The 25,982-nt window shown below is 32.7% G+C and overlaps 11 protein-coding genes across 11 annotated transcripts; 7 read left to right on the top strand and 4 right to left on the bottom strand.

Moving 5' to 3' along the window:
- Window positions 1-103: 103 nt before the first annotated feature.
- PWA37_000816 (uncharacterized protein) lies at window positions 104-3,286 on the bottom strand (the record flags this gene model as incomplete). The annotated part of the gene is made up of 1 exon (XM_064857475.1): window positions 104-3,286. The coding sequence occupies one exon, from the start codon at window positions 3,284-3,286 to the stop codon at window positions 104-106; it is 3,183 nt and encodes a 1,060-aa protein (XP_064715781.1).
- An 807-nt stretch (window positions 3,287-4,093) lies between these two features.
- Window positions 4,094-6,859, top strand: MRD1 (RNA-binding ribosome biosynthesis protein MRD1; the record flags this gene model as incomplete). Its single annotated transcript, XM_064857474.1, has 1 exon — window positions 4,094-6,859. The coding sequence occupies one exon, from the start codon at window positions 4,094-4,096 to the stop codon at window positions 6,857-6,859; it is 2,766 nt and encodes a 921-aa protein (XP_064715780.1).
- A 1,297-nt stretch (window positions 6,860-8,156) lies between these two features.
- On the top strand, window positions 8,157-9,680 carry PWA37_000814 (uncharacterized protein; the record flags this gene model as incomplete). The annotated part of the gene is made up of 1 exon (XM_064857473.1): window positions 8,157-9,680. The coding sequence occupies one exon, from the start codon at window positions 8,157-8,159 to the stop codon at window positions 9,678-9,680; it is 1,524 nt and encodes a 507-aa protein (XP_064715779.1).
- A 593-nt stretch (window positions 9,681-10,273) lies between these two features.
- Window positions 10,274-11,410, top strand: RPN8 (proteasome regulatory particle lid subunit RPN8; the record flags this gene model as incomplete). The annotated part of the gene is made up of 1 exon (XM_064857472.1): window positions 10,274-11,410. The coding sequence occupies one exon, from the start codon at window positions 10,274-10,276 to the stop codon at window positions 11,408-11,410; it is 1,137 nt and encodes a 378-aa protein (XP_064715778.1).
- An 817-nt stretch (window positions 11,411-12,227) lies between these two features.
- On the top strand, window positions 12,228-13,730 carry COX10 (protoheme IX farnesyltransferase; the record flags this gene model as incomplete). The annotated part of the gene is made up of 1 exon (XM_064857471.1): window positions 12,228-13,730. One exon carries the CDS (start codon window positions 12,228-12,230, stop codon window positions 13,728-13,730), a length of 1,503 nt encoding a protein of 500 aa, XP_064715777.1.
- A 281-nt stretch (window positions 13,731-14,011) lies between these two features.
- MRPL40 (mitochondrial 54S ribosomal protein uL24m MRPL40) lies at window positions 14,012-14,902 on the bottom strand (the record flags this gene model as incomplete). The annotated part of the gene is made up of 1 exon (XM_064857470.1): window positions 14,012-14,902. One exon carries the CDS (start codon window positions 14,900-14,902, stop codon window positions 14,012-14,014), a length of 891 nt encoding a protein of 296 aa, XP_064715776.1.
- Window positions 14,903-15,086: 184 nt separating this feature from the next.
- NIP100 (Nip100p) lies at window positions 15,087-17,936 on the top strand (the record flags this gene model as incomplete). The annotated part of the gene is made up of 2 exons (XM_064857469.1): window positions 15,087-15,105; window positions 15,409-17,936. 2 exons carry the CDS (start codon window positions 15,087-15,089, stop codon window positions 17,934-17,936), a joined length of 2,547 nt encoding a protein of 848 aa, XP_064715775.1.
- A 61-nt stretch (window positions 17,937-17,997) lies between these two features.
- SPT14 (phosphatidylinositol N-acetylglucosaminyltransferase SPT14) lies at window positions 17,998-19,446 on the bottom strand (the record flags this gene model as incomplete). The annotated part of the gene is made up of 1 exon (XM_064857468.1): window positions 17,998-19,446. One exon carries the CDS (start codon window positions 19,444-19,446, stop codon window positions 17,998-18,000), a length of 1,449 nt encoding a protein of 482 aa, XP_064715774.1.
- Window positions 19,447-20,383: 937 nt separating this feature from the next.
- On the top strand, window positions 20,384-21,133 carry PWA37_000808 (uncharacterized protein; the record flags this gene model as incomplete). Its single annotated transcript, XM_064857467.1, has 1 exon — window positions 20,384-21,133. One exon carries the CDS (start codon window positions 20,384-20,386, stop codon window positions 21,131-21,133), a length of 750 nt encoding a protein of 249 aa, XP_064715773.1.
- Window positions 21,134-21,516: 383 nt separating this feature from the next.
- On the top strand, window positions 21,517-23,469 carry PWA37_000807 (succinate dehydrogenase [ubiquinone] flavoprotein subunit; the record flags this gene model as incomplete). The annotated part of the gene is made up of 1 exon (XM_064857466.1): window positions 21,517-23,469. One exon carries the CDS (start codon window positions 21,517-21,519, stop codon window positions 23,467-23,469), a length of 1,953 nt encoding a protein of 650 aa, XP_064715772.1.
- Window positions 23,470-23,803: 334 nt separating this feature from the next.
- GYP6 (GTPase-activating protein GYP6) lies at window positions 23,804-25,396 on the bottom strand (the record flags this gene model as incomplete). Its single annotated transcript, XM_064857465.1, has 1 exon — window positions 23,804-25,396. The coding sequence occupies one exon, from the start codon at window positions 25,394-25,396 to the stop codon at window positions 23,804-23,806; it is 1,593 nt and encodes a 530-aa protein (XP_064715771.1).
- Window positions 25,397-25,982: the final 586 nt, after the last annotated feature.

Raw genomic sequence — 25,982 nt, 5'->3', positions numbered from 1 at the left:
TTTAATTTTATATTTTTATTCATTCATTTATATATATGGTAAAAAAACAAATACAATAATAAAACAACAAATATAGATAAAAGTATCCTAATCAATTAAGATATTATAACTTTAAACGTTTTAAGTTTTCAATTGTTGCTTCTAAACCTTCAATTTCAGCAACAGTATTGTCGTATTTGACCCTATTGGCCTCCTTTGCCTGAGCGTTTGCTTTAGTATCATAGTCCTTACTATTGATAATCTTTTCAATGTTTTGCTTATTCTTAATAGACTTATCTAATTTCTTTTGTACCTTGGCAATTTCAGCATCAATATCGACATGACCCTTGACCAATAGATGAACATTAACTTCTGGGTTGACAGCCTTTAAGACACAACCTTCTGGAATTTTAGAAGCATCAGAGACAACTTCAACGGAGTCAATAGCCTTAATCAAAGAAACAATAGAATCCTTTTGAGAATTAGCCGTTTCAAAGGATTCAACATGACTGGATTCAATATAAACCTTACCGTTCTTTAAAATGTTGTATTCTGCCAATAAAGAACGAGCCTCCTTTGTAACATTCAAAATTAAATCATAAGCCGTAGCAGCAGCAACATTTTCAAATTCCTTCTTATAAACTGGGTAACTTGCCTTGACAATAGTTGTAGCAGTTTCAGTAGAACGTTTTGCCAAACGTTGCCACATTTCTTCAGAGATGAATGGCATGAATGGATGAATCAACTTCAAAGCATTGTCTAACAAGATGTATAAAGTATCCTTAGCAGATTTCTTTTCGACTTCAGAACCTTCTTGGATTAAATATTTGGAGTTTTCAATGAAGACATCACAGACTAAGTACCAGAATTCATAAATTGCATTAGTGGAATTGAAGAAATCACGTTTATCTAGAGCTTCATTGACAATCTTACTAGTTTCATTTAATTTATGCAAAATCCATTTTTCAACTAATGTTTCATTACCAGAAAGACATTCAGTGGCAGGTGGTTGGTAATCATCACCTAATCTCATTAAAGCAAATTTAGTAGCTTGGTAAATTTTGTTACAGAACTTTCTGTAACCTTCAACACGCAAGATATCTAAGTTAATGTCACGACCACCAGTAGTGTAAGCACATAACGCAAATCTCATAGCATCTGTACCACACTGAGGAATACCATTTGGATAAGATTCCTTTTGACCTAATTTAGCTCTTTCGACTTCTCTTGGATCTAGGTTACCTAGTAGCAATTTAGCATGCAAATCTTCTAGCTTAATACCACTGATAACATCTAGTGGGTCAACAACATTACCCAATGATTTGGACATCTTACGACCCTGAGCGTCACGAACTAAAGAATGACAGAAAACTTCTCTAAATGGGATAGAACCAGTTAATTTCAAACCTAATAAAATCATTCTGCTTACCCAGAAGAAAAGAATATCCCAACCAGTTTCTAACATAGAAAATGGATAAAAGGTTTCCATATCTTTAGTCTTCTCTGGCCAGCCTAGAGTAGAGAATGGCCATAAACCTGAAGAAAACCACGTATCTAAAACATCTTCATCTTGCTCCAAAGTAAATTTGGCACCTGGAAATTTAGCTTTAGCCTTTGCTTCAGCTTCTTCTAAACTCTTAGCAGCAACCCAATGAGTGTTACCAGCTCTATCACAATTTTGACCCTCAATGTTAACGAAATAGACTGGACAACGGTGACCCCACCATAATTGTCTAGATATACACCAATCTTGAATGTTATTTAGCCAATGGAAGTATTCAGCTTCGGATGATTTTGGTGTGATAGTGATTTGACCATCTTGCACTGCCTTGATGGCCTCCTTAGCCATATCTTCTTGAGAAACCCACCATTGTGGCTTCAATAAAGGTTCAATAATATCACCAGATCTGGAACAGGTTGGAATGGTCATTTCATTATCTTCTTGACCAATGTAAAGGTTCTTTTCTTTTAATTGTTCAATAACTTTTTTTCTGGCATCAAATCTCTTCATACCTTCCCATTCCGGACCACAGTTTTCATTTAACAAACCATCATCAGTAAAGATGTTAATAAATTCCAAATTGTGACGTTTACCGGTATTGTAATCGTTTTGATCATGTGCTGGAGTAATCTTAACAGCACCGGTACCGAATTCCATATCAACAGCTTCTTTATCCAAAACAATTGGAATCTTTCTTGGTAAGAAAGGATGTTGGACAAATTTATCATGTAGATGGATATAACGTGAATCGTCTGGATGAACAGCCACAGCAGTGTCACCAAAAATAGTTTCAGGTCTAGTAGTAGCAACCACTAATTTTTCGTCTGAGCCAACAACTTGATAAGCAAAAGAAGTCAAAACACCAAATTCAACCTTTTCATCATAGTTTGGCACACCTAACAAAGTTCTACCTTTAACGTCCTTGTTTTCAACTTCTAAGTTAGAGATGGCGGTGTTTAACTTAACGGACCAATTAACCAATCTGTTAGCACGGTAAATAGTACCTTCATCATGTAATCTGACAAAAGCTTCTTCAACAGCGTTTGATAACTTTGGATCCAAAGTAAATGCCTCACGAGACCAATCATAAGAGGCACCTAATTTCTTAACTTGGTTCTTAATCTTGCTATGATATTCTTCTTTCCATTCCCAAACCTTACTTACGAATTCTTCTCTAGAAAAATCGTGTCTTGTCTTCTTTTCCTTAGCCCATATTTGTTTTTCGACAACAGATTGAGTAGCAATACCAGCGTGGTCGAAACCAGGTAAGAAAAGAACAGTCTTACCCTTCATTCTATTGTATCTAATCAAGGAATCTTGAATGGAGATAGTCAAGGCATGACCAATATGCAAAGCACCAGTGACGTTTGGTGGAGGAGCGGGAATACAGAATAAACCTGCTGGTTTAATCTTGCCATCTTCCGTGAATTCTGGATCAAATGCTCCAGATTTGACCCACCAGTCGTACCAAGAACTTTCGACATTGGTAGGATTATAAGCTTTTAATGCAGGGTCATCTAAGGAGACTAAAATCTTTTTTTCACCTGGAACAGTCTTATCAACAAATTCGGGGATTACTTCAGCTTCCTTCTTAGCTTTCTTAGCCTTCTTTTGACCATTGTTATTATTGGCAGCAGCAGCAGCTTTCTTGGCCTGCTTAGCAGCAAATTTCAATAATTTTTCGGCCTTCTTTCTTTCCTTTTCGATCTCCTTAGGAGTCTTAGGAGTACCATCCTCTTTTAATGGATTGATGATAATTTCACCGGTCTTTGGATCAACTGGTGGTAGGTTGTCTAAATCACTCATTTAGCTAAGATTGTATCACTTTGATGGGGTATTCGAGAAGGTAAAAGAAAACAAAAGTTACGTATTTTGCAAATATGCGTAGAAAACGGTATCAATAAAAATATCTATATCGAGAGTGTCTACTGTTTAACATTTAAAGTTTCTAATTGTTTTCGAAGACTTAAATTTTTGGAAATCGTCGGAAGTGAAAATTCCACAAGATAAAAAAAAATTTTTTCAAATTTGTCGAGACAAAAAAAAGAAAGACTCAATTTCCTATACAGTAAAAAACAATACAATATGATATGATATGTAAAATAATATAGACAGTACAGCAAGGCACATTTACGGCTTGCTATATAATGAAACTAACATAGATAATGTTAAATATCAATCTTGAAATGATGTTACTATTGCCAACATATAAAGAGTACTTGAAAAATAAATCTGAAAGCATATTACTGTACTGCACATTAACACATTCCTATTTCTGTAATATATTCTATTTTAGGAAATTAAAATTGCCCATTTCACTAATTGTGATATTTGTTATATTTTTTTATGCGATTTGTGAAAAAAAGAAAAAAAAAATAAAAAATTTTTCCTTCTGTATTTTGTTTAATGATTTACTCCATCTCATCTCATCGAAAGTCTTTGAATAGTTACTTTATCTATTTGATCTATAATAGTCCGTTTTTTTAAAACCTGTATATGTAGATGAATACATGGAACAGGTGGTAATATATGTTATTTGATCCCTTTAACAATCACGAAATAATTTGTATCGGAAAGAAAAAAAAAAGATAAAACGGTGCATACTATAGACAAATGTCTCGTATTATTATAAAGGGATTACCAATTTTTTTAACAGATGATAAATTAAAAGATCATTTCAATAAAAGGTTAATTGAAAAATATAATATTTCTCAACCAGATCTGATCACAGATTGTAAAATCTTAAGAGATAGAAAGGGAAACAGTAGACGGTTTGCATTTATTGGTTACAAAAATGAGGAAGACGCATTTGATGCAATCAATTATTTCAATGGATCCTACATCAACACTTCTAAATTAGAGGTTTCTATGGCAAAAAGTTTTGCTGATCCCAGGGTTCCTCAATCCATGAAGGAAAGAAAGAGAGAAGCCTATAAGAGAATGAGAGAGAGAGAAGAAAAACTATTGGAGGAAGAACAAAATAAGTCTAAGAAACACAATAATAAAAAGGCCAAGATCCATGAAAATTCAATTGATGCTGAGATTGCTAAGAATAAACAGTTGCAAGAATTCATCGAGACAATGAAACCAAGCTCAAAAATCACATCTTGGGAAACTGCTGGTATGAACAATAATACTTATGATACAGAAAAAAATAGTGATAGTACCAATAGTAGTAAAGAACAGATAACAGATGGAAGTTACGATGGTGACAAAGAAATTCAAGGAAATTCTCTTCTGGCCCATGCTTTAGCCATGCAAGATAATAATAACAATAATGATGAAAACATGGAAAGAATATCAGATCAAGAGAGTGATGGTGAATATGAAGATTTTAATGCCAAAAAAGGGAATGAAACAGACAAGCAAGAAGAAGAACCTATGATGACACTTGATCAAGTACCTATTAATGAAGTAAATAATAACAATAAAAATGATGATGATCAAGATAATCTAGCTAGAGACGAACAAATTTCAGATTTAGACTGGTTTAAGCAACGTAGAGTTAGAATCAGAGAAGGTGAAGATGCACCAGTGGAAAACGTTGATACTAAAGGACAGCAAGCAGATGAACGAGAAACAGTAGACAATGAAGATACATCCAAAGAACCTACCGAATCACCAGAAGAAATAGCTATAGAGAAAATAAGAGAGACTGGTAGATTATTTTTGCGTAACATATTATACACATCAACTGAGAAGGATTTTGAGAATCTTTTTAGTCCATTTGGTCAACTAGAAGAAGTACACATTGCGTTAGATACTAGAACCGGCAAATCCAAAGGGTTTGCTTATATTCTTTTCAAAAACCCAGACGATGCAGTACAGGCATACATTGAATTAGACAAACAAATTTTCCAAGGTAGATTATTACATATATTGCCAGCAGATTCTAAGAAATCTCATCGGTTAGATGAATTTGATTTGAAAAATATGCCATTAAAGAAACAACGTGAATTGAAAAGAAAGGCGAATGCATCGAAACAAACGTTTTCTTGGAACTCCTTATACATGAATCAGGATGCCGTACTAAGCAGCGTTGCTAATAAATTAGGTTTACAGAAATCTGAATTACTTGACCCAGAGAACTCAAGCTCTGCCGTTAAACAAGCATTAGCTGAAGCACATGTGATTGGTGACGTTAGGAAATATTTTGAGGAAAAAGGTGTTGATCTGTTAAAATTCCAACAGTTGAAAGATCCTAAACAAAGGGATGATACTGTCATCTTGATTAAAAATTTTCCATATAGTACAACAATAGAGGAATTAAGCGATCTTTTCTTACCATTTGGTAAATTAGAAAGATTCCTAATGCCACCGGCTGGTACCATTGCTATCGTTCAATATAGAGATGTTACATCTGCCAGAGCTGCATTTACAAAGCTAGCATATAAAAGATTTAAAGATGGTATACTTTATTTAGAAAAGGGTCCAAAGGACTGTTTCACAAGGGCTGCTAAGAAAGATGAGTCAGTTGAAAAAGACTCTGTGGCACCAGTGGAATCTAAGTTTTCTATAGACGATATCATGGAAGGTAAAAGGTCATCTGCAAACCCACCAGAATCAGAAAACATTAATAATATTACAAATGAGGATGCTAAGCTATATAATAATAATAATAAAGATGATGATAATGACGCTGACGATGACGACGATACTATTCATGGACCAACAGTCTCTATATTTATCAAAAACCTAAACTTTTCTACCACGACTGCCCAGTTAAATGATAGATTTAAAAACTTCAACGGATTTGTTGTTGCACAAGTGAAGACCAAACCAGATGCGAAACATCCAGGCAAGACCCTATCCATGGGGTTCGGTTTTGCTGAATTTAGAACTAAAGAACAAGCGAATGCCGTCATAGCGGCGATGGACGGTGAAGTGATTGATGGCCATAGAATCCAATTAAAATTATCACACAGACAAAGTGGCGTTAATCATGCCAATAGTAGTAATAACACGAATGGTAATTCTAAGAGGAAGATTAAAAGTGGCAAGATCATTGTTAAGAACTTGCCATTTGAAGCTACTAGAAAGGATGTCTTTGAATTATTTAATTCATTTGGTCAATTGAAATCAGTTCGTGTTCCAAAGAAATTCGATAAATCAGCAAGAGGTTTTGCATTTGTTGAATTCTTATTACCAAAGGAAGCTGAAAATGCAATAGATCAATTACAAGGTGTGCATTTATTAGGTCGTAGGCTAGTTATACAATATGCAGAATCAGATGCAGTAAATGCAGAAGAAGAGATAGCAAGAATGACTAAAAAAGTCAGGAAGCAAGTTGCTACTAAAGAGATATCCCTATTAAGAGAAAGTCGTGGTAGACGTAAACTCGACACGGAAGAATCCAGAGAGGATAAGGCAGACTATTAAAGATATATTACTTTTCCATTTTTCTTTTATATTATTTAACATCAAACCAAATAGATTATAAGTTTTTATCATATACAAATTCATCTATATATTGATATATATATATATATATCAATAATATATAAAATGCTCTATTCTAGTCACGCTGCCTTATCACAATAAGACGAAAAGAATAAAGAATAAAGAGACAAAAAAAAAGAAATCGCGACCACTAAAATTTGATCAATACAATACCCAAAATGCATAAAAGCGGGGGCTCCACTGCATCAAAAACAAAAAAAAAAACGAAAAAAACGAAAAAAAAAAACGCAGTAACATAAATATCTTTGTTGAGTAACAATATCCTTTGACTAACATGCTTCTGTTAACTTTTCACTTCTACTTCTAAGCCTACTTCCTCGTCCTTTTCATCTGTTTTTGAAAATATTTGCAAAATAAGATAAATGTATTAATTGGCTAGCATTGACTGAGTCAACTGTTGTAAAAAGAATTTTTCCATAGCTGTGTAAGATTTATTGAGCAACTTGATATAATAAAGAGGAATGTAATAGTATATGGAATAAAAAAAGATCGGAATCTTAAAACCAAGCTAAGAATAAAAAAAGTCCATTACAATTGCATCCAGATTCCATGGATATTTTGACAATCACCGTTATTTATTTACTTATCTTTACACTTTAGTTTTCTATAACTTGCTAATGACTCATCCTGTATAATAATACCCTCTTAATTAAGCACACATATACACACATATACATACATACATATACATATATATCTTGTTTATCTTTACACAAAAATAATTTGAAGATACATCATTGCTAATACATTCAAGACACAACTATTATGTATATGAAATGTTAAAACAAACTAACAATCACAAATTATCTTCTCAGTACTTTTAATATACCTCATTGAGCATCACTTTATTATATAAATTTTGTAATTTTTTTTTATCTTATCTTCTTTCCTTTTTTATTTTTCATTTTTTCTATTGCAATCAAATTTCCCCCGTTAAATATCTGACTTCCGTCTTTAACATATCATCCTCCTTCTCTCCATCCCTCCCTCTCCTCCTCTCTTCCTTCCTCATTTCAAATCGAAGTCATAGGTCAAACTAATTGTGTATTCCATTGAAATCCTAATCCCAATCCCAATCTTGATCCTAATCTCATTATTCAAAGACTTCAAGAAATATAATTTGTCATAAATTATCTTTCATAATCTCAAAAAAAAAAAAACTGTTGCAACTATATAGACCAACTCTCAAGTTGCTAATAAAAAGACCAGTAATAAAATGTATAGTTTCTCTAAATCTCTCCTACATGGCATAAAACATGTACCATCTGGAAAATCTCCTGCTGCAAACAATAACTCTAATGAACCTTCAACAAACTCAACCTCTCATCATTTGGGCTCCTCCTCTCCGTCTTCCTCCTTCCCTTTAAATCCATATACTATAGCCTCTAATGAACTTAAAAGATTCCTTAAACCCTCTATTATCAATAAATCCAAGGATAGATCTTCTCCTTTTGCTTCTTCTTCAACAAATAACATTACTACCAACGCAACGCTCACTCTTTCTGCTCCTCTAGAACAGACTAAACAAAAATCAAAGAAAATCACCACAAAGACCAATACTGTCTTGGAATTGGAAGATATCAAAAATAGGTACGGTGAAATCGGCAAACTATTGGGGTCTGGTGCAAATGGTTCTGTCCATATCATCACTAGACAATCAGATCAAGTCAAATTTGCTATTAAACAGTTCAGTCCAAAACATTCGACTGAAACTCAGGCACAGTATTTTAAACGTTGTAATCAGGAATATTTAATTGGTTCCTCCTTGACCCATACAAATATAGTACATATTTTAGATTTTATTATGGTTCCAAAGGACGAATCTCCTACCTCTTCTCAACATCTCAACTCTCATTCCAATTCTCACTCTCACTCTTCAAGTAATGCCTCATCTTATCTATACTACGAAATCATGGAATTCTTACCTATTGATTTATTTGATGTTGTAATGAGCAATGAAATGTCTAGATACGAAATCAATTGTTGTTTTAAACAGTTATTGGAGGCCGTGGATTTCCTACATCAACAGGGTGTCGCCCATCGTGATTTAAAATTAGATAATTGTTGTATGACAAAGGATGGCATCCTAAAATTACTTGATTTCGGATCTGCTTTTGTCTTTCATTACCCTTTCGAACCCAAGAAGAGGATGGCTACCGGTGTAATGGGCAGTGATCCATACTTGCCACCTGAATTATACTGTAACGATGGAAACTCCCACAGTTTTTCAAGCGATGAATATGATCCATCAAAAGTAGACGTATGGTCATTAGCCATAATATATTGTTGTATGATACTCAAAAGATTTCCGTGGAAGAAACCATGTGCCAATGATCCAAGTTTCAAAAACTTTTTGATGCCAGACAATGAGCCACATGATTATGTTGCCTCTGCACGTACACATGAAGAATTAGTACAGAAAAGAAAACAATTACGTAATGTGGGACAAGATCCATCGCAGATTAAATTCCCTGATCATTTAAGACAAAAAGTACATCCAAAGGATCTACATGGACCATACAGTCTATTTAGATTGCTGCCACATGGATGTAGGCCCATAATATCATGTATGATGGCTATTGATCCAAAGGAAAGACCGACAATGAAAGAAATAATGGCAGATCCATGGGTTCAATCGATTGATAACTGCACAATAGATTCGCAGACGCACAAGACAGTAAGAGCTAAGGGGCACCATCATACTGTAGTTATGGGTGATATTCCTTCTTATAAAGTATAAACAATATATAAAAGAAAATGAAACAAAAGTATCAACTTATCAACCTACTGATTCTCTTTAGCCTCCCTTCCCCAGCTACTTATATTCACACCATTCATGCAAATATCAATGAAAAAAAAAACGCTCCTCTCATATAAATAGATAATAAGTACCTGTTCTTTCTTATATATTCCTTCAATATTTTAATGATCGCTATAAGCTATCTAATGTATGTACATAGATATGCTTTATTGTATATACACTATTGGACATGTTTGAATGCATCACATCTAAATCTTTTATTCTTCCTTTTGTTCTTTCTTTCTCGAGCAACAACATCTTTGTTTGTGTGTGCTATGAATGAAAATAATCCATAGAAGAAAGGAAAAGTAAAAATAAAAAAAAAAGATGAGAACAGTGGCGATTTCAACTTTTGATATACAAACTGAAAAAACCTTTTATGCGGAGTAGCAGGATTTTTCTCTCCAGACACATATATAACTGAACTTTGCCTATACTTATAGCCAGAGCCCAATAATTCAGCTATAATAATCACAGGGAAGTAATTAAAAACAAAAAACTGTCATTTACCACATCCCCCCTCTACATCGCACATGTCTACAAGTCTACAATTCGATAGAGTCACTATTGCCCCATTGGTCTTGCTTTCCATCCTTGACCATTATCAAAGAATTGATGTCCCTGAAGGAAAAAGATGTGTTGGTGTTATCCTAGGTGATGCGCCATCAAGACCAGATATCAATGGTGAACAGGTTATTAGAGTACAAAACTCATTTGCTTTGCCTTTTGAAGAAAATGATTCAAATGACAATGTTTGGTTTTTAGATCAAAACTATATAGAAAATATGACCGAAATGTGCAAGAAAATTAATGCTAAAGAGAGAGTTATTGGTTGGTATCACAGTGGACCTAAATTAAAAGCTTCAGATTTACAAATCAACGATTTATTCAAAAAATATGCAGTGGGAAATAATCCCTTACTATTAATTGTAGATGTTAAACAACAAGGGGTAGGGTTACCAACTGATGCATACATGTCAATTGAGCAAGTAAAAGATGATGGGACATCCACAGAGAAGACTTTCTTACATTTGCCATGTAGTATTGAAGCTGAAGAAGCTGAAGAAATTGGTGTTGAACATCTTTTAAGAGATGTTAGAGACCAAGCAGCTGGAAATCTTTCTGTTAGATTAACCAATCAATTAAAATCTTTAAAAGGCTTACAAAGTAAGTTGAACGATATTGTTAGTTATTTGAATAAAGTCATTAAGAAAGAATTGCCTGTCAACCATACAATTTTAGGTAAATTACAAGATGTTTTCAATTTATTGCCCAATTTAGGTGATTCCAACGAATTAGTTGGATTTGGAACCGAAAATTCTGATGCAAGAAAAGATAACATTCCAAATATTGCTACCAATAATAATCATAATAATTTGCAAAAGGCTCTTACAATGAAAACTAATGATGAATTAATGATCATATATATTAGTAATTTAGTTAGAGCTATTATAGCATTCGATAACCTGATTGAAAATAAAATACAGAATAAAAAATTACAAGAAGAGAAGTTAGAATCTGAAAAAAATGAAGAGAAAAAAGAAAATGAATCCTTAGACGGTGAAACTGATACCAATTCTACTGGTAATAATAATGGAACGGATAATTTAAATCATTCAAGCAATGAAGATCATAATAAAGATAAAGAAGGTGATACAAATAAAAAATAAGATAACTATAAAATAGAAAAATACATTGATATGGTGATGTCACTTACTAACTAAGATCAATAATTATTACTATATCTGTGTTCTATCTTCCATTAGAATAATACGAAATGATATATACATATTTATATATTTAATACACATATATATGATCCATTATAATATACAAAGATATATCATCTATCACTGTGGGTTTTTCTTTTTTTCTTTACTGTGTTCATATATATGTATGACTGTGCCTTTGTCTCTAGTTCTGTCTTTATTTGTTCTGAAAAGAAACAAAGAAAGTTAATAAATCAAAAAATTAGGTCTTCTTAAAGAAGCAGAAAAATTACATAAAAAAGGAATTTATAATGAAACCCTAATATTGTAGAACGAAAGAAAAAGAAAATATCTTTTATTTTTATGGAGATATTAAAAAGGAAATCCTAAACCCTAATCTTAATCAGTTCAGGAGTTTGTTGAAATTTTTACCAACTAGTATGAAACCAATAATAACATATCACAATTAGGATGCACCAACCTTACTTAGATTATATCTGCTGAATCACAAGAACTTTTGTCAAGTCTGTAACAAAATACATGTATAGAACTGTGATTACAAACATATAAACTAGGTGATATACGATTATTATTACTATTTTCTATATCGCTATTGATAGACAGAAATTAAGGAGGGTGCATTAAACGGTTTCAAACTATACTACTTACATATACATCAAATTTCTTCTTTATAGCTTTAGTTTATTCTTCTCCATTAATCTTTTGAGCAAAATTCATTTTGTCAATTCGCAATTGGCTTTTTTCCTCTCTCTTTTTGATGATACAAAGGTGTGGGTATATATACTACAGATCAAATATACTCCTATTTAGGACTAATTGGCACAGATTAAGAAACTTCCACAGATGTCGAATAGTTTCTAATAAGACAGGTTTAAAAGATTTATCAATAAATAGTATTTTCATACAAAACCATCAAGAGGACTTATATGCAAACACAGCAGAGATTAACTTCACTCCAAATATTATATGTGCCAAAAAGATAAATCGTTCCAAATCCACCACTGCGAATACAGACGATTCATCCCAGCATAATAGTAAACATAATTTAGAAGAATTTGCCCTATCGTTGCGTTGTACTGATTCCTCAAATAAAGAAACTCAATTAAATTCTATCAAAACCACCGAGACAATATCCAACAAGACTACCACTAATACTACTAATTATGATTCAATCCATACTACAGATTTACCATTTGATATTAAATTTGTTGATAAAACAACTTGTACAAGACAATCCATAACTGATAAATATAAGGAAATTCAATTATTAAAGAAGGGTCCTATAACTTTTCCGATGTTAAAAAAATATTATATTACTCCATACATACAGTTAAGTAAACCAAGATTAACTATCTTAGTCATGTTAAGTGCTATTTGTTCTTATGCATTGTCACCTAATGCTGCTTCAATATTACAACTACTAAGTTTAACAGTTGGTACAACATTATGTTCCAGTTCAGCTAACGCAATCAATATGGGGAGGGAGCTTGAATTTGATAGGCAAATGATAAGAACTCAGGCGAGACCTGTGGTAAGAGGATTAATCTCACAAAGGGAAGCTTATTTATTTGCTACTGTTATGGGAGTTCTCGGTGTGAGTTCCTTATATTATGGAGTTAATTCAACCGTAGCATTACTTGGTGGTCTGAATATCCCATTATATTCTTGGATATATACTTCATTAAAAAGAAAATATATCATCAATACTTGGGTTGGAGCTATTGTAGGTGCCATTCCACCATTAATGGGCTGGTGTGCGGCAAGTTCACTGACCGACCCTGCGGCATGGATCCTGGCTGGTTTATTATATGCGTGGCAATTCCCACATTTTAATGCTTTGTCACATAGTATTAGAAACCAATATAAAAACGCTGGCTATGTCATGACTGCATGGAAGAACCCCAAATTGAATGCTAGAGTATGTTTAAGATATTCACTTTTGATGTTTCCATTATGTTTTGCATTGGTCTATTATGATATTACTGACCCATACTATGCGATTGATTCCTCGTTAGCTAATCTATGGTTAACCTACTGGTCTTTTAAATTTTACTGGCAACAAAGATATAATTATTCAAAAGGGATTTTGAAAGATAAAATAAAATTTAATGAAGGGATGAATTTAGCTAATCTTTATGCTAGAAAAACAATGCTAGCTAGTGTCTTGCAATTACCTGCAGTATTTATTTTGGCAATTCTTCATAAGAAAGGAAGATGGGATTGGATATTTAATAAAAATCAGCTGGCACTGAAACCGTAAAAACATCTCATCTACTTACTAACAAACTCATTCACACGATAAGGATTAATTGAAACCAGATATAAACTTGCACGGTTTTCTAATTATGTATATCAATACCTTATACAATACTCATGTAAATATGGTTTATTTCATTTATTACTGTAGTTAGGATACAAATTTTATATATTATTTACAGGTACAACTACTGTATGTGTATAGTATGTGGAATTATAAACATCATTCATGGTTTTCTTTTATTATGTTTTATTACAAACTCTTCGACTTTTGGCAGTTATTAATTATTTCTTTTGTTGACTTTCAAGGAAATTCTTAACCCTTTCACTAATCAGTATCTTATCTTCCTCTGTCAATTTAGGTCTCTCAACATTCATTAACTGATCTTTCATAGATAATGCAACTTTCTCAGATTCAGTCATTGGCATCTTTGGTTTAACTAAATATTTCAAATCGTTAGCAGTAATCTTACCGCGTCTATATTTAGATTTTGGATTCCGTATTGTCAAGAATGCATTATTTGGAATAGAATTTCTAACTACACTATCCACCCAAAAAGTTTGTTCTCTAGTGACTTCTGGTGCCGTTGCTAAACTTCCATCCTCAATTGGTTCAGGTCTTGGCCATGGGATAACTAAATCTGTTTGACCAAAAACACATCTGTATGGTAAAACTTTTTTATAGTCTTCATCATAGTATTTACCCTTAAAAACAATATTCTGTATGGCAACTGTTTTAAGTTTGCTTGGATCAGATTCATCTTCAACATCAGCGACTAATCGTAAATCGCATTGTCTCATTGCTTTTGGAATATCCACCACATGAGAGGTTTGTCCCTCTTGCCAATATTCCTTTGGAACAACAACTTGTTTACTAGGACCATTTTCATCTAAAAGATAACCATTGGTGTGTTCATCTCTACCTTTGATAACACAAATATTACCTTTATGCTCACCATTGACAATGACTACTCTATCACCAGGTAAGAATTTCCAATCTTGTTCAGTTTTGAATCTCTTGGCTTCGTCTACAATGGGTAAATCTGGTCTCATAAATTCAGGCAATGATTGCAGTCTTTGAGCCTCTTTAGATTTGGCATATTTATCTACTGGATTATTTACTCTATCAAGGATACGGGTACCTGCTTTCGAAATATGCCTATAATTAAATGACATATTGTTTTCGTTTTCCTTTATCCTCCTCCTTCTTCTTCTTCCTTAATCGTACTTATTTCTTATTTATTCAAAACTTTAAAGTGTAGCTATAACTTTGCCTAAAAGTGTAGTAACTTATAGATAATTCAACTAGCAACTGAGTTCTCAATCAACCAATGACTAAATCATTTAAAGAACTAAACAAATGTATCTTCACCCCTCTCGTATGTCAAATTCTTCGATCTTTCCAATTTTTTCAATCTTAAAAAAAAAACAAAGAGTAAAGCCCAAATTTCTACAAAACCCGATCAATTAGGTATTTTACTCAAAGATAAAAGCCAAGAGACTAGAAGAAATATTAAAGAATGAAGAAGTATAAGCAGAGATTGCATGAGCAAGTATGGATGTTGGATAAGCAATAAAGATCTAAAATGAACATGCTACTTATACGTGAAAAAGAAAAAAAAGTAAATAGTAAATTATCTTGTTAGGAGGTCATAGAAATGTCTCAATGGAGGTTAAACTAGATGATAGAGTGTTCGTAGGGGGCACCATCAATGATTTTGCTACTGTTAAATTCTATGGGCTAACTGATTTTGCTGAAGGATACTGGGTTGGTTTAGAATTAGATAATAAAATTGGGAAGAATGATGGAAGTGTCAACGGAGTTCGATATTTCAATATGGCCGATAGAGAAGATTTTTTGAACCATGGCTTATTTACTAGGGTAGAACAGATCAGATCGATCACTGAGGCCGAAAGCCAACTGTTATCCAAATTAAATCAAACAACTAATCAATTGGCTGTATTAATTAACCAGCAGAAAAAAATTAAACAATCCTATGAGTCACAAATCGAAGATTTAGTTTCAACAATCAATAATTTAAGTTTACATGAAACTGATTTTCTCTCAAAAGAAAATGAATTAATGGATAAATTGGAGAAATTAAAGGAAGAGAATCTTAATTTAAGACAAGAGTTATTAGTTTGGAAAACTTTAGAGGATGATTCTAACGGTCCCATAAATTTGAATGACATTGATGTGAAGAAATTATTCACTCAAAATAAACAGTTTCAAAGAATAATTGAAAATTTGAAAGATTCATCCAATGATGTAATTAGACAATATGAGAAATCACTTGAGGATAATACTAATCTAGTGAAACAGAATATAGAATTGAATAATAAAGTTTCAGAATTGAGTCTTGAAAATAAACATAGTACAGTATTAATAACAGAATTAAAAGAACGGTTAGACTCAATAGATCAATCTGATAATATTATACAGTATTTAACAGAGACAAACAATGATTTAACTGTTAACATTAATGAATTAAATGGTAAACTAAGTGAAAAGGATGCAATTATTGAGGAATTAAAATCCGCACATTCAAATCAAGACAAAATTCAATCTGAAATGGATGCACTGAAGCATGAATTGAACCTTACCATCAGTATCTTGGAATCAGAATATGAAAAGGCAATTATAGTTACTGATGAACTTAATAATTCAAAGAATAAAATTGCTGATTTGAAAAACCAAAACATTGTTTTAAAAAGGGAAATTGAAAGAATGAATTTATATAAAAAAATTGGTAAATTTATCTTAAATAAGTCTGATAATATATCGCTAGATTTATTTTTAATTCAATTCCAAATATTTCAAATTATCTTAAGCTGGAGAAATTTTAACAAGGAAGAAGAAATTAATTTTCAGTTGAATCTTTATTTGCAAATAACATCAAGTATTGCAACTTATTTAAAAAGAACAGACAACATTAATCTAGTTTATGAAATGAATATGAATAATATTTTGCAGGATCTTGTTAACTTATTTAAGGATTGGAATAATTGTTTGTTGAATGGAAATAACGTAGTTCATTTAAATGATTCACATCTTAACATTATTTTTGATACGATGACGAGACTTTTATCTTCTGATGCTGCAGAGAACTACAACTCTAATAACAAACTTGAATTTTCTGTTATTGCAATTGATGATATTTTCAAGAATATAATTCCCAAAGTACTAACAAATTTATCGAAAACTGTCGATAAAAAGATTATGCATCACGTATATGATAAAATTTCCAATATAAATAAGAAATTGGAAAGTTTATTAGGAATCTTTAGGAATCAATCTAAAATTTTTTCTGATGATTTTGAAATAAATATATTTAAGTCTATAATAGAAGAATTTTTTCAAATCTTAATAAGTATTCCAAAGGATGATGGTAAGGAGTTCATTAATATAATAAATAAATTTAATAATTATTTACTTGAAATAGAAATAATGATTAACCAAAACACTAATATGGTCACCAACATTACAGACTATGAATTATCAACAATGACTATTCCAAAAATCAAAAAGATATCAGATAGTGATAGCTGTACTGTATATCATGATGATATTATGCAAGAAGCTGTGAAAGAACGAGCAGAACAAGAACAATTAGTTAATGAATTACAGTTAAAAATCAATGTTTTAACAGAAAAAGCTAATGAATCCAAAATTAGAGACAAAATAAACATTGAGTTAAAAGATGAGATAAAAGATTTAACTGCAAAATTAGATGAAGAGAACTCAAAAGTACGGAATTATACTAATGAGATAAATGAACTGAAAAAGGATTTAAAAGAATTGAAATTTGATAATATACAAATAATTAAGGATAGAAAATTGATCAATAACTTTTTAACTATTGATGAGCTTAATAAAATGGATCTATTAACAGAGATACATTATTTAAAGGACAATGTATTGAATAAGATGCAAACCGATAATTTTAAAAAAAAGTCGGTAAATAAACCGCTAGAATGGTTACGTAAGGATGAACTATTATATGAGAAGAAACAAACATTGGACCATAGTTCTCTATTGCACACTGATCAATTGGATATAAATATGGACCGATTATTGAAAAATCTTTCTAAATTGGTGGACGAGGTAATACTACATGATCTTCCAATCAACAAAGATAAAGACAATAAAGTTTTCAATAAAATCCAAAGATATGACAACATTGTGAAGAATAGTATAAAAGAATTCTAAGTATCAATAATCTTGGAATCTGAGACAGAAACATCGTTCTTATTAGTAATGGTAATGAACTCTATGACTTGGATTTTCGGTGAACTGGCCATTTGGGGGCCTTTTCGATGGAAGACTCAGGTTGAAGAAACTCGAGTACTGTAAATAACAAATATTCTACAATACAACATAATACAAGTAAGGGTCTTGCCCACCTACCATTATCTCTATAGTATACTCTTTTCAACATTATATACCAATTTTTATCATTTGATAAAGTGTCATTCATTATTTGATCATAAACTTTCAAAGTCCTCCTTGCAATATCCATCCAGTCGTACATTTGCTCGACCTCTTTGTGGAAAGTGAAGGTATCGACACTGCCTGATCTAAACAAAGCAATAGCTTTATTGGTTGCATCGACCAGACTTGAAACAGAGGTTTCCATTGCGTAGACAGTCATATGGTCTGGTAACACTTCAGGGATTCCACCGACATGTGTTGTGACGATCAATAAGCCACAAGACGCTGCTTCGACAAGCACAGTGCCGAAGGCTTCAGTCAAAGTTGTGTGTAAGTAGATATCGCCTTGGCACAAGACATTTCTAATATTCTCATGGGCCACAGCACCTAGTAGGGTGACTCTATCCTGCAGTCTAAAGCTTTCCACTGTTTGTTGTAATTCAACGAACTTAGGGCCATCACCGGCCAGAATGAAGTTGACATCTGGATGTAATTGACAGATTTGAGGTATAATTCGGATGATTAGGTCTGCACCTTTATTGGGGAACAATCTAGAAATGGCCACAATTGTGACAGTTCCATCATTCTTCTTTTTCAATTTAATGTCATTAACCCATGTGGTACTAGAGTCAGGGTCGGGGCTAGAGAGATGTCTATTATTATTATTATTATTATTATTATTATTATTATTATTATTATTGTTGTTGTTGTTGTTGTAGTTCAAAGGTTTAAATTCGTCACTAATTACAGCGTTCGGTATAACAGAGAGTTTAGCTGGATCCATATTACCTCTAACAATCATATTATCTTTACAAATATTAGAGACACAAATGACTCTATCGACGTTAGCCAAGGTGAACAACAACAGTTTGTTTAATAGAATGGAGCCTAGGACAGAGAACCCGTATAAAGAATGATCAGTGAACACGGTTTTTAAACCTAAAGTGTTTGCATGTACCAGAGATTCTTGAGCCATTGCACTCCCACTACCATGGCCGTGAACGATATCTATTCTTTCACGTAACATGATATGTCGTAGGATGGGAGCCATTGAGAATACAGATGGGAAAGTAGTTTCTCTGTGTAAGACAAATAAGGGAGTGTAATATATTTTCAATCCATTTGTCAAGTACCGTACACCTAATCTTTCGTTGTGATATGAATGTGTTATGATAATAACGTTGTGACCTAGAGATATTAGGTTTTGTGCAAGATGGTATATATGGATTTCCACACCACCTAGCTGTGGATAAAAGAAATCGCATATCATAGCAATGTTATAACCCATCTTAATCGAATTGTGACTAATAAATAGTTAGATATTGTATTAGTTGTATAGAATATAGATAGGGAGAGAGATAGGTATATATATATATATATATATATATATATAATTCTCTATTCGATTTAGACAAGTTTTTATTTGATGCTCTTTCCTTCCTTTTTCTTTTTCATCTTTTTTATTTTTTTTTCTAAGATTATTGTTTAATGTTATTTTTTTTTATTTTTTATATTCACCCGAATCGTATAAATAAATATACATACAAGTCTATTCGATTTCTACGATATGTTACGAAGAAAAACAAGTTTCAGGTATATATATATGGTACCTGTACATCAAACAGAGAAAGAAAAGTTTGTTGCGATGGAACATGAGAATGCTTTTAATTTATCAATTTGTAAGTTTGTACTGTAAGCTTTTCCCATACATACGTGTAGTAATAAATAGACATTAGTACGGGGAAAAAACATGTGTTTGTTCTATATTATTTACCAAAACCCTTCAAATATATAGTAAAGACAAGAAAAGATAAGATAAGATAATGAAAGAGAGATGTATATTGCTTTGTAGATTGTTCTCTGGGTTCCTCTCCTCTTTCACTGAAGGACGGCGGACCAATGGAACAACGCCCACATAGTAAAAACGAAACAATAAGAGGGGGGATGCCAATCAAAGAAAAGAAAAGAAAAGAAAAGAAAGAAAATAACAGACCAAAATAGTTTCACATTCATGTTGTTTTGATCCAAAAGAAGAGGAAGTAAGAATCAATCAATACAAACACATCTTATTGATCGTCCCAGCTCATTCCGTCCCGTCCACCAATCAAAACAAAACAAAAAACCCCGAGATATTTCTAGTTAAGGGGAGAAAAAAAAAAGGAAAAAGAAAAAAAAGAAAATAACAAAATTAGGGGTTGCAGCATAATCTAATTCTCCAAAAACAAATGAAAGAAACAAAAGAAAGTAACATCATTCTATTCTACTATTTCTTTTCTTCTTTTTCTTTCAATACACACAAAACACGCTCTTTGTGTGTATTCAGCTCTTCATATTTGCCCTACCTCTTGGAGAACATTTCACAAGATTTAGAAGATTTACCTAGATGTTCTCTCAAGTTATATTATAAATACACGTACACACACGCAAATACACACACACATATATATATATATATATATATAGAGAGAGAGAGAGAGAGAAAGAGAAGTCATTTAGTACACTTGATGTTAGAATACGTTGCTATACTTACATTCTGTACTTATTGTCGTCTCCACTGTGTAAATCCTACATTACATTATATTACTGTTGTGCTGTTTGACGTGTTGTCGTTGTGTTGTGTTGTGTTGTGTTGTGTTGTGTTATGCTGTGTTCCTACTGGTGTCACACTCTCAATTTTGCTGTTTTTATTTTTACTTTCTTTTTTTCCTTCATTTTTTTCGATTTGTTTTTTTCACTTTTTTCCCTGTTCTGCTTCGTCCAATAAATCGACCTTGTTGAATATTATTTGTTTGATTTTCTTGTTTATATACTTTTATTTATGTATTATTTATTTATTTATTTATTTTGTTCCCTTGTCAGTTTTTCGTTATTCCTTACCTTTGTTCACAATCCTCTTTTCTCATCCTCTCCTTGTCACTCCTTCTAATTTTTTTAATTGGAAAAGAATATATATACACAAGTTATTACTATTGTGACTAATAGTGGTAGTAGTAATATTATCAGTATTAGTATCAGTATTAGCACTACCAACATTATCTCTTGCTTTTCTCCTTTTTCTTTTTCTTTTTCTTTTTTTTTTTTTTTTTTTTAACAACAAAGTTAGAATAAAATAAAATAAAAAAGGTAGGTTCCTTCTTTCCCTTCCTCTCATATCTTTCACTTCACAAATATATACATACCATACCATACCATACATAGAAAAATATATAGATTTCCCCCTTTAGAGCAAAAAAGAACATCTCTCTCAACACAACATATACATAATTACCAACCACAACAAAACAAAACAAAAATAATAAACTAACTAAATTCTATTTAATTAATATTCTATTATCTATAACATTTATCATTCGACAAAATGTTATCTTTACGTACAAGGTGTCATGCACATAGAAATAGTTTATTTAAACTATCTTTAAATTTTCTAAAGACAAGAGCAGCTTTCTCCACAACCACATTTAACAATTTGGCTCAACCAAACAACAGCAGCAGCAGTAGTAGCAGCAGCAGTTTTAGCAAAGACTACCACATTATCGACCATGAATATGACTGTGTTGTTGTTGGTGCCGGTGGTGCCGGTCTTCGAGCAGCTTTTGGTCTGGCTGAGGCTGGGTTTAAGACCGCTTGTATCTCCAAATTGTTTCCAACCAGATCACACACAGTTGCCGCTCAAGGTGGTATCAACGCAGCTTTGGGTAACATGCATCCAGATAACTGGAAATGGCACATGTATGACACCGTCAAGGGCTCTGATTGGTTAGGTGACCAGGACTCTATCCATTACATGACCAGAGAGGCTCCAAAAGCCATCATCGAACTGGAACATTTCGGTATGCCCTTCTCGAGAAATGAAGAAGGTAGAATCTATCAAAGAGCCTTTGGTGGGCAATCCAAGGAATTCGGTAAAGGTGGTCAAGCCTACAGAACTTGTGCTGTGGCAGACAGAACTGGTCACGCAATGTTACACACCCTATACGGTCAGGCTCTAAACCATGACTGTAACTTCTTCATTGAATTCTTCGCCATGGATCTTTTGACCCATAATGGTGAAGTCGTCGGTGTGATCGCTTATAACCAAGAGGATGGAACCATCCACAGATTCAGATCTCACAAAACCGTCATCGCTACCGGTGGCTATGGTAGAGCCTACTTCTCTTGTACTTCAGCCCATACCTGCACAGGTGATGGCAATGCCATGGTCTCACGTGCCGGTTTCCCACTGCAAGATTTGGAGTTCGTTCAATTCCATCCTTCCGGTATATACGGGTCCGGTTGTTTGATCACCGAAGGTGCAAGGGGTGAAGGTGGTTTCTTACTAAACTCTGAAGGTGAAAGATTCATGGAAAGATACGCACCAACCGCCAAAGACCTTGCTTCCAGAGACGTCGTCTCAAGGGCCATCACCATGGAAATTAGAGCAGGCAGAGGGGTCGGTAAAGACAAGGACCATATGTACTTACAACTCTCTCACTTACCACCAAGTGTCTTGAAGGAAAGACTACCAGGTATATCCGAGACTGCTGCCATCTTCGCAGGCGTTGATGTCACTAAAGAACCAATCCCAATCTTACCAACCGTCCATTACAACATGGGTGGTATTCCAACTAGGTGGACTGGTGAAGCCTTGACCATTGACCAAGAGACCGGTGAAGATAAGGTCATCCCAGGTCTTTTCGCTTGTGGTGAAGCCGCTTGTGTTTCTGTTCACGGTGCCAACAGATTAGGCGCTAACTCTCTATTAGACTTAGTCGTCTTTGGTCGTGCTGTCGCTCATACCATCAGTGATACTTTACAACCCGGTTTACCACATAAACCTCTCCCAAACGATATCGGTAAAGAGTCTATTGCTAATCTAGATAGAATAAGAAACGCTAGCGGTTCCAGACCAACCTCTGAAATTAGAATGAAGATGAAAAAGACTATGCAAAGGGACGTCTCTGTCTTTAGAACACAGGAGACTTTAGATGAAGGTGTAAGCAATATTATCGCCGTCGCTGATTCTTTCAAAGATGTGGGCACCACAGACAGATCCATGATTTGGAACTCCGACTTGGTAGAAACTTTAGAATTACAAAACTTATTGACTTGTGCTAAGCAAACTGCTGTATCTGCTGCTGCAAGAAAGGAATCTAGAGGTGCTCACGCCAGAGAAGACTATCCAAAGAGAGATGACGAGAACTGGATGAAACATACTTTATCTTGGAATAAAGATATTTCTGATCCAGTTACTTTGAAATATAGAAATGTTATCTACAAAACCTTGGATGAAAATGAATGTCCATCCGTTCCACCTGCTATTAGGTCTTATTAAAGTGGTTCTGATAATAACTACTAACAATAATGTAATAAAAAAATAAAAATAAAAAAAAAAGAATTATTATTATTATTATTTTATAATATACTGTCAATAGTAAAAATAAGAATGTATGAAAGGAGGAGGAAATAGCTCATTATTTCATTCATTATTTATTTGCATCTTTCAACTGTTAATATTTTCAAATATTCTATTTTGTTCAATATCTCATATTCTTTCTTTTATTTTCATTGCTATTTTTTTCAATGCTAAATGTTTTTTTTTTTTTATTTAATTTGTATATAATATTTATTTATTTATTTATTGATAACATACTTATCTATTTATTCATTTATTTTAAAGATTGTTGAACTCTTTGTCTTAATTTCTCTTCCATCCTTCTACGATATGGGTCAATTTTTGAAGGTTGCTGTTTTTTGGTGATTTTATCAATGATAAGGGACTTTATATTGTCAAAGTTTTGTGAATACCATATCTGTGTTAAAGAGCCAGCTAATTTACATACTTTTACTGGATTCAAATTGATAATACATGGCTGCTCCTTGATATGTAGCATGATCTCAATTAAATCGTCACTATCTACACATTCTTCATCGTCCACTTCAGATAATAAAATATCGTTTAAATGCAAAATAATCATCACTATTAAACTTGCCATATATATCTTTATGGGGAAAGTGAAAGTCAATAAATGATCCCAGATTATATAAACTTTTTCCATCGGCAATTCCCTCAAAAATAATAATCGTGTCCATCTAATTAACCAAATCATGTTGAAATGTCTGTTTCTTGTAATATCATTATTTTCTGTTGTCGCAGTGTTTGTTTCATTATAAAACAATTTGTAAATCTTTGGTGAACACTGCTCTAACATTCTAGCAAAAATTGTCTCCTCCCATTGAATCAGATTTGCTTCATTATAGAAGATCGGTTCGATTTGGTTCATTAAAGTTTCAAATACAACTAATGTGTTCTTCATATATGATTCTTTATTTGTAGTAACAGGATCATATATTTGTAAAAAAATCAAGCCCAATATTTCATGGAATCCTTGTTTATAATAATATTTCAAACTATACAAATCTAAATGATCATATTTCATATTATGATTATTATTATTAATGGAAACATTGATATTATTTAACGTACCACCAATACCACAATGACTGGTATTACCAGTAGTCATGATATGTGTACTATTATTATTCTTTTGTAAGGAGAGATGAACTAAGTAATTGAACAGAATTTGTCTCATTTCTGCATTAACTTTAGGTTCCCTAAATATGTCATCAATAATCAGGCGTGAGAGATCCAAATCAATAATTTCCAAAGTTTCTTGCAAATTTAAAGAATCGGTTTCATCATCATCATCATGATTATCATACTGATGAATTGAATGTATGCGATTAGAGTTATAATTGTGATCGTGATGATGGTGCTGATTTGAAGATTGTCGAAGTGGATGTATGTAAGTTTCATGTGGCGTTAACCTTCTTATTCCCTGTGACAATTTCTTAATTGGTAACTCTAAAGAACTAATTCTTTTATGATGATTCGTGGTGGTGATACTATGTGTATTGGTATTGTTACTAGAATAATTGGATGATATGATAGGTACGAGTAACAGATCAATATTATTGTTAAGATATCCCGCATTTAAAAAATTAGTCTCATTTTCCAAGACAGTCAACACTAAAGTCTTCCAAATCCATCCTCTAGTACGTCTATCAAATGAAGTAAATGCACGATTACCACAGTTGTCATTATCTAGAAATGATAGTGAGTTAGAATTAGTATCGGAATCAGGATCAGAATCAGAATTTGATTGAATTTTATATATATTACCTTCCCATATGCCTTCTTGGATCAATTGGTCCCTATTTGGATATTTCTGTATGACTTTTTGTAATAGATAATCACTCATATATAATTATGCTATTTATCACTATTCTTAAATTATTTTCTCTTTTTTTCTATTGCTCACTTGCCAGCTTGTATATAAATAATCATAAAGAGAGGGGATCCATATATATACATGCGTACATATAAATCGATGCTTTTATTGTAAGATGTCGTTTGATCTTGCATGAACCTTTCTCGAGATCAGGGTTTTCCAGTTCTGGCAGGCAGGCAAGAAATAAAGGGATAGAGAAGAGAACATCAGGACTCAACTCAAAAGAAAATGGAAAGCGGGACAATTCGAACGCCAGCCTTATTTCTGCTCTCCTCACCCTTTCTTTTTTCTTTTGTCTTAAATTTGTTATTGAAAGAAAACAGAATAAAACAACAAAGAAAAAACAATATAATACAAAAAAAAAAAAAAAAGAAAAAAAAAACAAAAAGCGAAAGAAAAATACATGAGTTCCGCGGATATTATCAACAAAACAAAAAATAAAAAAAAAGAAATTATACAATGAAAATTTCGTATAACATGATTGAAAAAGTATATTTATTTTTGTATATGAGTACTTGCATATTGATGTATTGTATTTTATGTAGAATTATCTATT

Source organism: Arxiozyma heterogenica, assembly GCF_036370985.1.
Source record: "Arxiozyma heterogenica strain weizmannii chromosome Unknown scaffold_13, whole genome shotgun sequence".
Lineage (NCBI taxonomy): Eukaryota > Fungi > Ascomycota > Saccharomycetes > Saccharomycetales > Saccharomycetaceae > Arxiozyma > Arxiozyma heterogenica.
This window is presented reverse-complemented; position numbering and strand designations above follow the sequence as displayed.